We start from the raw sequence: 14196 nt of genomic DNA, 5'->3' as shown, positions 1-14196 counted from the left end.
TGAGACAGTTGAAGGAACACTTTATCTTTTGGATTATGGGATACAGTGTTTCATATTAACTAGTTATGCTGGTTGTATTAAGGGCACAGTTTGTAATCGAAGCAGGGACTCTGATAAATAACTGTTTTTTCCTAGAATCTTATTAAAACTTTTTCATAGAGGTGGTCCTGACTTACTAAATCTGTTTAATTTTGCATTGTGGCAAGATAGTGGAAACTAGAAGATTATGTACATATCATTGAATTAAAAGTGCTATTAAATTATATCTGAATTTGCATTATTTCAATAGTATGTTTAAAAGAATTCTGCATTTGGTTTCTTACATTCCTGTTACTTTGAGAAGTTCAGTTCCTTTTGGTATTTTTAAATGTTAAAGTAATGCTTCTAGCCGCTTGCTCACTGCTAACCAGCAGCACTCTAAAATGGTTTGTCCTGTGCACTGTGTGAATGCCTTTTTCACCTTATCACACATTGTTTATCTGTAGGGTTGTGCTGGTGCCAACCATTACTCTCGTTTATAGCAGCATCCTTTCCAGCACTCTTCCTGACTTTCCTGACTAAACAAGCACAAAAGTGACTGCCATTAAAACGACTGCCAACTGAGTACTTAATTAACAAGCATAGGGTGCTTTTGTGCAGCTAGGACAGCAGCCTTTTTGCTTATGCTTGTCACCATAGCAGAACACTTCCTATAACACCTGCTAAAAATACATTGTCTGGATTCTCGGTAGGCAGTCAGTAGAATGATGCAGGTAGTGTGAAAGCTGGTCTTGTGTAAGCCAGAAGAACGTTCTATCAGATAAGCACTAAAATCTGGTAATTTGCATACATACACAAAATGTAATTGTGATCCTTTGTCTTAAAACCATAGAGATTAGTTCTAAAACCTTTTGATAGCTATATAAATATTAAATAACATACAAAATAAGAATTTTCACACTTGTTTTAAACAGTACTTGTCAGGGTGGATTTGATTTAAATCAAATTTGATTTAAATCACTAGTCAGGAAGACTAGATTTAATTATGGATTTCTACAGAAAAGTGCATTGTTGGTTGTTATAACCTTAATACATATTCTTCACAACTCAGATGTAGGTTTCATTTTTAGAAAGTACATACTATACATTTTTAAAGTGATTTATTTGAGAACTTTTCAGATTAGTTTTATAGCTATATCAGAAAATGAATGATTATTTGGTTATTTCATTTACCAAAGGTAATTGAAGCAGATAGTTCACCTTCTAATGACTTCATAAATATCTCCAATTCAACAGGTTAATCATTAATATTTGGAGGATTTTCTTGCCATGCTGTATTAGGAGGAGAAGGTCACCAGACAGACACACACATTGTTTTATTTAACTAAAACAACAATGTCATGTATTCTGGATTTTTTTCTTCAAAAACAAACATATAATATTATAACAAAACAAGCATTTGAATTTAGTTAAACATTCAAGTTTTTTAAGATCAGGTTTGTTTTTGTTAAAATTGTTTAACTAAAATAGTTAAATGAAATATTAAAAAAAAAAATAAACTGACTCTGTCAGCCAACTCAACATGAGAAACTTAAAATTTTGGCTTCTGCAGCTAACTCAGTCGTCTTCACCTTCATTTTCCTGTTTGTTCATAATTTGGAAAAGAAAAACAAGCTTTCCTGCTTTTTCAAGTCCCAAACGATTTCTCAGTTTGGAATGAATTAGTCCAAAGGAAGAAAATATTATTTCGCAATGTGCAGCGGCAGTCAAAAAAGCAAACAGGATGTTAGGAATCATTAAAAAGGGGATAGAGAATAAGACAGCGAATATCGTATTGCCCTTATATAAATCCATGGTACGCCCACGTCTTGAATACTGCGTACAGATGTGGTCTCATCTCAAAAAAGATATACTGGCATTAGAAAAGAGAGAAGGGCAACTAAAATGATTAGGGATTTGGAAGGGGTCCCATATGAGGAGAGATTAAAGAGGCTAGGACTTTTCAGCTTGGAAAAGAGGAGACTAAGGGGGGATATGATAGAGCAAGGGGTAAGCAACCTATGGCACGTGTGCCGAAGGCGGCACGCGAGCTGATTTTCAGTGGCACTCACACTGCCTGGGTTCTGGCCACTGGTCTGGGGGGCTCTGCATTTTAACTTCATTTAAAATGAAGCTTCTTAAACATTTTAAAAACCTTATTTACTTTACATACAACATATAGTACAATAAACAATAGTTTAGTTATATATTATAGACTTATAGAAAGAGACCTTCTAAAAATGTTAAAATGTATTACTGGCACATGAAACCTTTAAACTAGAGTGAATAAATGAAGACTCGGCACACCACTTCTGAAAGGTTGCTGACCCCTGTGATAAAGGTATGTGAAATCATGAGTGATGTGGAGAAAGTGAATAAGGAAAAGCTATTTACTTGTTCTCATAATACAAGAACTAGGGGCCACCAAATGAAATTAATGGGCAGCAGGTTTAAAACAAAAAAAAAGTTCTTCACACAGTGCACAGTCAACTTGTGGAACTCCTTGCCTGAGGAGGTTGTGAAGGCTAGTACTATAACAGGGTTTAAAAGAGAACTGGATACATTCATGGAGGTTAAGTCCATTAATGGATATTAGCCAGGAAGGGTAAGGAATGGTGTCCCTAGCCTCTGTTTGTCAGAGGGTGGTGATGGATGGCAGGAGAGAGATCACTTGATCATTACCTGTTAGGTTCACTCCCTCTGGGGCACCTGGCATTGGCCACTGTCGGTAGACGGATACTGGGCTGGATGGACCTTTGGTCTGACCCAGTACAGCTGTTCTTATGGCCTATGTCCTACACTGGCAGAAGAAGCTACTGCTGTTAAAAGTGAGATTATCACTTCAACAGTCTCTGAATCCAAGTGCGTAAGTGACTTCCACCAGTTCACTGGTGTGACTTTCTTTAAAACGTCATCAGCAAACATATTTCTTGAATAGTTCACCTTTAGCTCTGAAGTTTATTATAATTGGCATTATGGAGGGATGATTGCTGGATGTCCATGTCAAAGCCTCTTCTTCAGCAGTTAAGATTTGACCCTGGTACTGAGTATTGAGAATATTTGCAAGAAAATGAGCTGGAGATAGTACTGTACTTGTCCCATTTGTCTTTTTGATGCTTGTAATTTAACTGTCATTGCATATTTCTCTTTTTAAGATCTCACTCAGTTCCTTCCAAATTTCAACAGCATCAGCAATAAAACAGCTATTTCCCTGCATTTTGTTCAAGGCTACAGAAATAGGCTTCAGGGTACTCCACGTGTTCAGCATTTCTCTTAAGCCCAATGTTGAGAACTTTGGCTGTGACAGTGCCATCTATTTTTTCATAATTTTGTTCACAAACTGTCATCAGATTAGGTCAGTTCTTGATATAGTGCTCAAAACAGTCCACCACTGAGTTCCATCGCACATCTTGTGGGAGAGTTAGCTTGGTTCCTCCCACTTTTTTCAGAGATGCTTCTGCAAAGTGATTTGTTATGGAAGTATTTTGCAATTTCAACAACATTAGCCTTTATTTCTGGAACACTGAAGTCTTTGGCTAGGAGGTGCATCAAATGAGCATTGCAACCGTATGTTGTTAGCTTGGGAGACTCTTCTAAATTTTTTCTAATCTTGAATACATTCGCAGCATTGTCTGTGACCAACCTGTGTACTAGACATTTGAATTTTTTTCAGTTTGTTATAGCTTTTACTGCTATTTCTTGTAAGTATTCTGCTGTGTGTGCATTTCCTGATGCATCAATTATTTCTGTACTGGCTGCAGTTTGCTGCTCCAGGCCAATGGGGGCTGCGGGAAGCGATGCGGGCCAAGGGACTTACTGGCCGCCACTTCCAGCAGCTCCCATTGGCCTGGAGCAGTGAACCACACCCAGTGGGAGTCGCGATCAGCTGGACCTGTGGACATGGCAGGTAAACAAACTGGCCCGGCCCGCCCACAAGCGATGTCCCAAGTTTAGGAAACATTGCCATAGAGTAACAACTATATATTTTTTTTGCTCAAACATGAGAATTCAAGAATAGTCTCCAGAAGGATGACAAGCAGTCCTTAAGAAAAGTATGAAATAAAAAAGTTTACCAACCTGAAGATCCTGCATGTTCAGACATGTTCCTTTCATCATCTTTAATGCAGCTTCCTCCTGAGAAGGAACGCTTCTCATGATGTTATTTCATTCGGGCAATCAGGCCTTGCGTTTCTTTGTTGCACTGTTTGCATTTTGCATGCATGCCTGTCTTACCCCCAGGTAAAGGAACTTAATTAAAATATTCCCAAACTGGGTCTCTCTCATGGCCTGCTGGCGTTATAGGTTTTCCCTTCTAGTGAGAGAATGGTATGATAGATCTCAAATCAATGAAGGCTACACTCAGAAAGACCTCAAGACTTCTGGAATATGCTTCTCAAACAGTTTCACTTTTGTTTCTACTGCCTGTCCCTCCCGTCTCACATTGATCTCCAGACATCTTCTCCTTGTCCAGATCTATTCTGCCCCCAACAATCTTCTGTTCATTGAACTTTTTGAAACTTTGCACTTTTAGAGAGCGGTAAGGGATTGACTCTGTGTACACACATTTGCAGAGGGACAATAGGGTTGAGGTCTGTTATTTCTCACCTCTGTATGTATGTATGTTTGTTTTATTTTAAAAACATTTTTTGCTGTTAACAAGCATGTTATCTCTGGAGATACAAATCCACAGTTGGAGAACTGTAAAACTAAGCATCTCTGTATCTTCTAGACTGAGCACAGAGTCCCATTGGGTAGATAGAAAGATTAACCTAAATAATTATACAGAAGCCCCTGGAACCTCATAAGATTGGGTCCCTAATCCATGAACTATTGGAACTCATTTACAAAACTTTTCTTAAACATTACATGAATATATTGTCTCATACTATAGAATTAGAATTTATAATCCCTATTCCATTATGAGATATCTTTGAACTATACTGTATCTTAGTTTTAATAATCTTAGATAGGTTTTTTCCCTCAAAGCATTTTATAAAAAAAAAAAAATCCAATTTAAATAAAAAAAACAACTAGTTTTGTTTTGTTTTTTGAAATCATTGAGTTTTATCCACCCTGGTACTTGTCATGGCTTAAATAACTCCATCATTGTAAAATAGCATCTGAAAACCCTTGCTATTGCACGGGTGTGCCAGTTGGGCTAAGTAATCCATCATCTATGTCAGGGGTGGACAAACTTTTTGGCCTGAGTGTCACATTGAGGTTCCGAAACTATATGGAGGACTGGGTAGGGACGGCTATGCCTTCCCAAACAGCCTGGCCCCCGCCTGCTATCCGCCCCCTCCCACTTCCTGCTCCCCTCAGAATCCCCAATCCATCCAACACCCCCTGCTCCTTGTCCCCTGACTGCCCCCTCCCAGTACCCTCGCTCCCTGACCACCCCGACCCCTATTCACACCCCCGCCCCCTGACAGGTCCCCCAGGACTCCCATGCCTATCCAACTACTCCCTGTCCCCTGACTCCTCCTGGGGACCTCTTGCCCCTTATATGACCTCCCCGCCCCCCTACCATGCCGCTCAGAGCACCAGGACTGGCAGCCACGCCGCCGTGCAGTCTAGAGCTCAAGGGTCGGGCAGGAGGGTCCCACAGACTGGATGTGGCCCATGGGCTGCAGTTTGCCCACTTCTGATCTATGTAGTCTCTTTTGTGTGACAAGTGAAATTGTTGCATGCAAACTAGCTGTGTAGAGTAAGAGTGGTGGTTGGCTGAGTTATCTTTGTCACAATGGTCAAAGACTCTGGGCGTGGAAGAGATAAATGCCTTACAGTAGTTGAAAACCTGTGCTATTGTATGGGTGTAATTCATAAAGTCAAAATGGCTGAGAACTTAAACTGGATGATACAGACTGCAAACACCAGTGGTGATTGAACCTAGTCTTGTGAACAAAAAGAGCTCTCAGCCATTCTCGTGACTGTTTCCATCACTTCACACTGACTCAGCAGATATTTTAGGCTTCAAAGTGACAATTCTGGAATCTTATTTTATAGATAATGGTTCAGGTATGTCTCAGTACCATTTTACTGGTACTTTCCTGCAGAAAGACCCCTCTACTGACAGTTTCTTATAAAAAACAAACCTCCTTTGAATTCAGGAGCTGGAGATTTTCATTTTTTTTTCAGGCAAGCTCTGTTATTTACAAGAGAAATATATACGTCTTCTAGTTAATTATATAATTTGTCTTTTCACAATGGTCCAGGTCTCTAGTCTTGTCATTAGAACTGGTTAGAAATTATTTCTGATTTTTCTCCATTCCCCTCCCCAACAAATTGTATGACCTAGAGGGATGCTCAGCCTTTCTCAGCAGGTTAGAAACCTAGATAAAATGCCATGGGATCCCCATGTGCTCCTGAGGTTCTAGATAGTGACATCATCAGTGTGTTCTTTAGTCATTTTTTCCTGAGGCTGCAATATTTCCATTGATGTGCATCTCTCCATAATCATTCATGTTTTTGTTACTTCCAGAGTAGACTGCTGCTAATACTGTTCTGTGCTCTTGAAGACCACTTGCTGGATCTTGTACTAACTGAAGCCCATAGCTACCTGACTTGGCAATACAAATCATTTGAAGCATTTTTTAGATTGCATTAGATTATATACTTCTCGGTGCAATTCAAGGTGCTGACTTGGATCTATAAAACCCTATAAGATTTGAATCCTGCCTGACCTAGACTGCCTCTCTCCCAGGGACTATCTTGACAACTGATCTTCTAATGATCCTTATATATGAATGAAGTGGAAATAGAAGCAGGGAATTCTGGTGGAGAGGACTCAGGAATTGTGTCTTCCTGGCTGGTCAGAACTCAAGAACTTCAGCATAGTGTGTAAGCCCCTCTATTCATTTTCTCTGATGGAGTGGAGAGTTGAATTTCTTTTGAGGGGGAAGTAAGTATAAGCAATAAGACATACATGTGCATGGACACCTAGAAATGGCTAGTTTTATGGTTTGTGCAGTGACATCAGGCTTTAAAGATCTACAACCAGAATTAGTATAACTTTCTTAAAACCAAAGCACCTGAGCTGAGCGTTGACAAACTGTTGGCAGAAAGACAAGGTGGCAGCTTTCTCTTCTGGATCTGTGCCTTTTTTAAGTTACTATACTTCATGTATTATGTGCCACAATTTTATGGTCACAATGCTACTCTTATTAATTTTGTTATCATTACAGACTACACTTACCTGGGGACCCTACTTGTGGTTTCATATGCTAAGAGTTGCCACGTCAACCTTATCAGGTATTGGTTCATTTACTTTTTAAAGTAAACTACTCCAAAGAATATTAACTAGCTTTTTGAAAGCTTGTTACATGATGAGGTGTAACAACTGGTAGGTGACTTATTGGCCATTTGGAAAATTCCTCAAGTCTGCCACACATCTATATTTTGGTTGTGTAACTTTACATTTCTTTCAACAGAGATGGAATGAAAGAATAAACCAAAATCTCCTTCTTGCTAAATGCTAATTTCCTCATCTGTGGCTTACTAAGGAAACATTTGTTCAGGCGAGTTGTGAGAAGTAATCAACCTGTTTTCCTGGGAAGAAAAGTGCATGGTCTGTCAATTGTGTGTGGCACTTGGTCACCAATTGGCTGACTTACAAAACCAAGCTAGAATCAAAGCTGCTTTAGACACTTGCAGTTCATGAGCATTTGTCCTGATTTGGTTTAATAGGGAAATATTTTGGTGTGCCCACCAGACATATAAGAACTTCAGTAGAAGGATATGTGTAAAAATAAAGTGTTTTCCAATCAAAGGCCATTTGGTCTGTAAGTCTGTTTTCTATGGAACTTACCGTCTGCAGCAGTGATGTCTATAAATCACTTGTGTGACTTGGCCTGAAAAGAACTTTGTAGAGAGAGTCAGTATGCATAAGGTTTTAGTTCTTGTTATCTTGAGATTCCGAATATTGTGTTAAATATCTGTATTCACAGTATTTTTGAGATGTTGTTTGTTGGATTATCTAATACCTAGCTTCTCATTTGCTCTTCTCGGAGAGTGTTAAGCAACAGAGCTAACAAGTTTACATTATCCGGTAAGCTTATCTTCCTGAGGAGTCCTGCAGATTTGAGGTACCGTATATACTCAATCATAAGCTGGTTTGTTTATAAGCCAACACCGCCCGCGCGCCCCCCCCCCCCCGATGGATAAGTAAAAATGGAAAATATTTATGACCCATTCGTAAGCCGACCCTATAATTCAGGGGTCAGCAATCTTTGGCTCCCGGGCCATCAGGATAAGCCGCTGATGGGCCAAGATGGTTTGAGCATCTGTAGGCACAGAGGTAAACCTAAGTAAACAAAGTCTCCTGGCATGCCAGCTTCTAACCCTGACAGGCTGGGACAGCAACTGGTGGGGAAATGCTTGGGGGGGGGGGGGGGGGAAGGGGAGAAGCTGGGGTCCGGGGAGTAACCCCTGTGACCACCTCCCACATGACCCCACCCCTAGCCTGGGACCTCCACACTCTCCCCATTCCATCCCTTCCCACCTATCTGGGGCCGGCCAGGGGAGGATGTCTCTGGCCTGGCGCGGCCGCAGCCTGCCAGCTTCGGAGGCTGGGGGAAGAGCAGCGTGGCCAGAAGCAGAGACACTCTGGCCCCACCCCCTCTTCCCTTCTGGCTCTGCTGGCTGTGCTGCCGCTCCTTGCTCCTGCTGTTGTGGGAGGGGCTGTGTCCCACCTCTCCCTGTTTCTACCCGTTCATAAGCTGACCCCCTCTGGTGCTTCCCCTCTTTATTAAAAAAATTTGGCTTATGAACGAGTATATATGGTACATTCTCCTTGGGTTTTCATCCTCCTTGCCCTCTAGTGCAGCAGTCATTTTGGCCAAGGAATTACCATGAGCTCATCTATTCCACTCCTTTGTTAGAAGGGATGATCTTGAGTAAAATAATGCCCACTTAGCCCCTGGTGACTTAAACTGAGAGAACTGAAATCAAATCCCATTGATATACGCAGCTGTGTGTAGCACACAGTGTTGTTAAAACACTGCTAGCCCAGAATCTACATTATGCCAATACATACATTCTATAGAACATTTTACGTGTGTGTATGTGTGTGTACACACACACACATTCTGTTCTATTTGCTGGCTGCAAACATCACTCAGTACAAATACTTGTAATTTAGCCATTATTTTACATAGGCTTTTTTTGTTCTGCTTTGGAATCTGTTAAAGCAAAAGTACTGAATTACAAAATTAAAAGTACTTCCTTTGCAGTCAAACTTTCACACTATTTGGTTCCTTTTATTAATTGTATGTGTAGCCTCCAGTTTTGTCATTAATTCCTGCATTTTTGACTAGTTACCCACAGTTATTGGTAACATTAAATGTACTAATAAATTAAAATATATAAAGGTATTATATTTTAAACACATCAAATTATCAACTTGTTTAATTAAAGTGCAGTTCTCTGAAAATGAATATAAAAATGGGCATTATGGGGTTCTGTTTCTATTTTCCATATTATATGTCCTCATTTGAAGATAATATACTTTTACCGTGGGCCCTGGAAGTTAAGCTGGATTCTTTCCTTCTTGCACATTTTTGCAGTTTATAAAGATTCTGATGACCAAACTCTGCCCTCTCTGACATTTATGCAACCATGTTTGCAATCCCACTGAAAACAACATGAAAGTGGAACTGACTTGAGCTTACTGAACAATATGCACAAGTAACAGAATCCATCTCTTTACTTAGCTAGGTTGGCTGTCCAGTGTGAACAGCAGTATACAGTAAATATGTCACTAAATTGAGCAGTTATGACTGACTACACATGATGATCTTTTAAAGCAGCTGCTCTCTTTTGAAGTAGACCTGGTCTTAAAACTCTGAGAACAAAATCTAAGGAATTCAGGTAAAGGCCTCTCTGTTTTATTTTTAGTGTGTGACTTCCTTGGGGAAAAGATTGCATCCGTTTTGGGCATAAGTACACCAAAATACCAGTATGCCATTGATGAGTATTACAGGATGAAGAAGGAGGTGTGTCTTTTTCTTTACTGCTAAGCTTGACAAAGTAAAAATTGCATTGTCTGTAGTATTTACTAAAGATAGCTCAACCTGTTTGGCCTAAACCCCAGCCTTTTCTTTGAATTGTTCTTTCTTTCTTTTTAAAGTAGTTCTCTTCCCATATTTTTCCTCACCTTTAGACTCTTACCACTGGATTAGCAATTTCCAGACCTCTTAGTGAGTCCTGGTCACTGCCGTATTCCAGTCTCTTGCACAGTGCCCTTTAAGGACAATTTGCAGATTGTGTGAGAGATGCATGTAACGGTTATTGGACACTGACTGAATTCTTTAAAGGAATGGTGGAGGCTCAGTTTTTAAGGTGCCTTTTAAAATTGTTTTGTACGGTTATTGTTACTCCTGAAAGAACAGCCTAACAAACAGTGAAACAATTTATGCTGAAGTATTTCACTCACAATTACAGAAATATTAAGTAACTTGTCTTTTAATGATCCTTATGTGTTTTTCATTTGTTTTTCAACCTACTTAACTTGTCCCAACTTCTCTGCTTCTGTCCCCTTTCTTCCCTCTTTCCCATGATGTATCACAAAAATTAATGGCTTGCACAAATGTCCTGTCTCTCTTGCATTGGCTCCTCTTACTTAGAATATTTCTAGTATTTTAAAATGGTAAAACTTTTCATTCACAATGGCAAATTCCTGAAATTCTGAGGGTTGACATTCCAAAGCACATGCTGGGGGAAGATTTTTTATAACCAAGTAATGACTTCTGTTTGCACATCTTTGTAAAATGTTGAAAATTCAAACCTTATTTGAAAGGTAATAGCCAGAAACATTACACATTATTGCTGTTGACAAATAATTGGCTTAAGTCAAAATGTATCTCCTTTGCATGTGTAGAGAAAGTTCAACTCTTCAACTTCATTTCTCAGAGTAGTGTGAAAGGTGATTCTGGAAAAAGTATTTCTGAATGATTACTGTGACTTGTAACTGTTTGCTTTGGTGGTTATGGCTGAACTATCAATGAAAGCAAAATTTTTGTGAGTGCAAAGATATGCTTGGATGCTTGTAATTGAAACTGACGTATTCTTGCAGAAGGAGTTGTGAGGAATACAGGTTGCGGAAAGTATTGTATTTTGTGGAATTTTTTTCTTAGGAGGAAGAGGAGGAGGAAGAAAACAAAATGTCAGAAGAGGCAGAGAGACAATATCAAGAGCAGCAGAGCAAGCCACAAGATGAGACTACTGTCCAGACAGACCAACCTGAGGCAACAGCATGTAATGCATTTGTGAATCTCAATTTTGAAACTGAGGGAAATGGCCAATCTGTTGCAGAAAGTAAACAAGACTTAACTACGGTCCCTACTTAAAATATAAGGTTTTGCATAATGCCAGATTTTTTAAATTGGCAGCAAAAGTGTGGGAAAAATCTTGTACTCTTTCAATGGAATGTAACTCATTTAAAACTCTGGCCAGGAGAGAGCTAAATAATGTCCGTTCAGTCCACAACTATTGAATAAAGCCTAAGACTGCCAAGCTGACATTTTTGTTAAAATAAAAATGCTGGACAACAAAAAAAAATTAGTTGAGTATAAATTAAATAGGCTAGACCTCATTTTTGTCTGCACAGTGTAGGTAAAGAACGTCTCTAATCTTTTCCCTGAACATCTGGTGCCTGTCTGACACTTGTGGATTGAAGATAGTGCTATTTTCTACTTTTAAAAACATTTTGTATTTATAATATATAAAATCCTTATTGAAAATTAGCTCTCTATGAATAGACTGTCTGATTAATTAGAACTGATTTCCCATAGTGGCTTCACAAGGCACCTTAGTGACATCCAAGTTCACAATAATGTCCTTATTTATTGTCACCATTTTATGTATTTATTATTTAGACACGAGCTTTAACCTAATGGTGTCTGAGTGCCTGTTGAAACAATTTCCTCTTTTAAAAGGAGGTTGTAAGCTCTATTTAAAACTTGCTCAGCTAAAGCTACATCAGTTGTGGAGGTTAGCAGTGCTCAGACAAATTCTGTTGTCTAGCAAAGAACAGTATGAGCATCAGCTGTGTGAAGCACATTCTCACTCCATTTATGAGAGAGACTTCTCCTAGTCACTTAACTACTGCATATAGTTTCAGTAGGTTCTAATAAGGTTCTAGGAAGTAAATTGAAATCGGATTCCTGGGCTTGAATTAAACAGTCCAATTGTCAACATTTTAAAGACATCTGTAGCTAAAAGTGTGCTGTTTGGTCTGCTCTAGAGCATTTGTATGATGCTGTAGAGTCTCCATATTGTTACCTGAATGGAATATTTCTGTATCGCATGCAAAAATATTGCAGCTTTCCCTCCGTATTTAAAAATGAACTAAAGAAATACAGGCTAAATTTCAGTATTGGAAATTGCTTCCTTAAGAGAGATTCTGCTAGCTCTAAAGAACTAATCAAAATTACTTTGAATTCAGTTGGAATTTCTTTTAAAATCTATTTAACTGAAATTAAGACTAAGCCTTCTTCTAAAATGTTAGTTACCTGCATTTTTGTATTGGAAACACTGTCTTATCCACAGAAGATACTGCTCAGAGGCCATTGTAAACCAGGCCCAAATAATGAGTAGAGGAAGAAGAGTTAACTAAAGTAAAAAGCAACTCGCTCTCCTAATTTGCAAAAGAGACAGTTTATTTCAGGGCACTCATACCTGAGCTCTCTAGGTAAGAAAGGAAGGAACTGGAGTATTCCCTAAGTTCTTGCAGTGCAGAATATTGGTAGGTAAATACAATAGTGTATAGCTTCTTCACCACCAACATACATCATGTGAGTAATTTCAAAAGAAAATCTTACTATCTTTAGGTGAAATTTCTAAAGTTTAAGAAAACATTAGAAATCTTGAGTGAGATTCTTGGGCCATACAGCCCACAAGGGGAAAAGTTACTACCTTAAGGGTTTCCCGATTCTGGGTACTTGAGGGGACTGCCTGACCTATGACAATCCTCCTGGTTCTGTGGCACTACCAACAATGCCTATAGCACTCTGAGCATGCCTTCTGTGCCCCCTACACAGGGATTTATTTAGGATCCATTGCAGAGCTACATAGGGTAGCTTTGTACTGTGCTTGTGCTGAGGTAATTCTTGCTCTGCCAGGTATGGGTCTTTTCTGGTCTCTTCATAGTGCTTCAGCAGCTGTCTTAATCAACTGTCCTCTTTGCTTTGATGCTCTGTCCTTTGCCTCTTTCAGCTTCTGATGAACATCTGCAAGAGGTAGCTTGAGTCCATTGTGAGTAAAACAAAGAGCACATTGGTAATAGATGAACTACTTAGAGCCTACATTGTCTAAAATTGGTATCTGTTCAGGGCAAAAGCCTACAGTAACTTATGAATAAAATCTTTATTAATGGAGAGAAGGATGTTTAGCTTTTTCTGCCAGAAATTTATCAACTGTGACTGCACTATTGTCTAGTTTCTTGTACTTTCTGTTGCAGTGAGCAAGGAACGCTCGCTGTCCTGGTGTTAAAGTTCTTTGTATAAAATGTGTTACTCACTGTGCCTTAATACTTAATCCTTCCTTCAGTTTATGCAAAATGTATGAAAGTGGTTACTTTAACATTTGCTGTAAATGCATAATATTACTGGTTATTTTATATTTAATATAATTTTGAACTTTACCTTGGCTCTGTTTTTCTTTCATAATGTAGATCTGGCCTCTTTGTAGTTGTGTGCATGGATCCGGGGTGCTTAAGTTACTCAGTGCTTTCAAGGGAAAACAATAAGATGCATGCCCGTTAAGTCCATGTCCTCCTAAGGGCATCTGTTTAGACACTGAAACTCAAGGGTGTCTCACTTCCTCCAAGCCACAAAATGCATCCTGAGCTGAACTCTACACCCAGGCGTAATTGGGATGTTTGGGGGGAAGGATAGCTCAGTGGTTTGAGCATTGGCCTGCTAAACCCAGGGTTGTGAGTTCAATCCTTGAGGGGGCCACTTAGGGATCTGGCACAAAAATCAGTACTTGGGCCTGCTAGTGAAGGCAGGGGGCTAGACTCAATGACTCTTCAAGGTCCCTTCCAGTTCTAGGAGATAGGTATATCTCCAATTATTTATTATTATTATACATTTTACCATCTGACTTGGGAGGCTTAGTACTACTTAAGAGATAAATATGTATCAATCCAAGGGCAACATTAAGTCATTTTAGCTTAAATCA

At 39.3% G+C, this 14196-nt stretch overlaps 1 protein-coding gene across 1 annotated transcript in view; it reads left to right on the top strand.

Annotated features, from left to right (window-relative positions):
• The window catches only part of FAM177A1 (family with sequence similarity 177 member A1), a 34148-nt gene extending 20491 nt beyond the window's left edge, over positions 1-13657 (top strand). The window contains exons 3-5 of the mRNA XM_039539116.1: positions 7203-7269; positions 9913-10010; positions 11151-13657. Of these exons, the coding sequence (XP_039395050.1) occupies positions 7203-7269; positions 9913-10010; positions 11151-11363 (378 nt within the window). The 3' untranslated portion in view covers positions 11364-13657. The remainder of the gene's footprint in view (positions 1-7202; positions 7270-9912; positions 10011-11150) is intronic.
• Positions 13658-14196: the final 539 nt, after the last annotated feature.

The sequence above is a fragment of the Mauremys reevesii genome, linkage group 4 (assembly GCF_016161935.1).
Source record: "Mauremys reevesii isolate NIE-2019 linkage group 4, ASM1616193v1, whole genome shotgun sequence".
Taxonomy (NCBI): domain Eukaryota; kingdom Metazoa; phylum Chordata; order Testudines; family Geoemydidae; genus Mauremys; species Mauremys reevesii.
The sequence above is the reverse complement of the archived record's forward strand: the minus strand, read 5'-3'. Positions and strand labels throughout refer to the sequence as shown.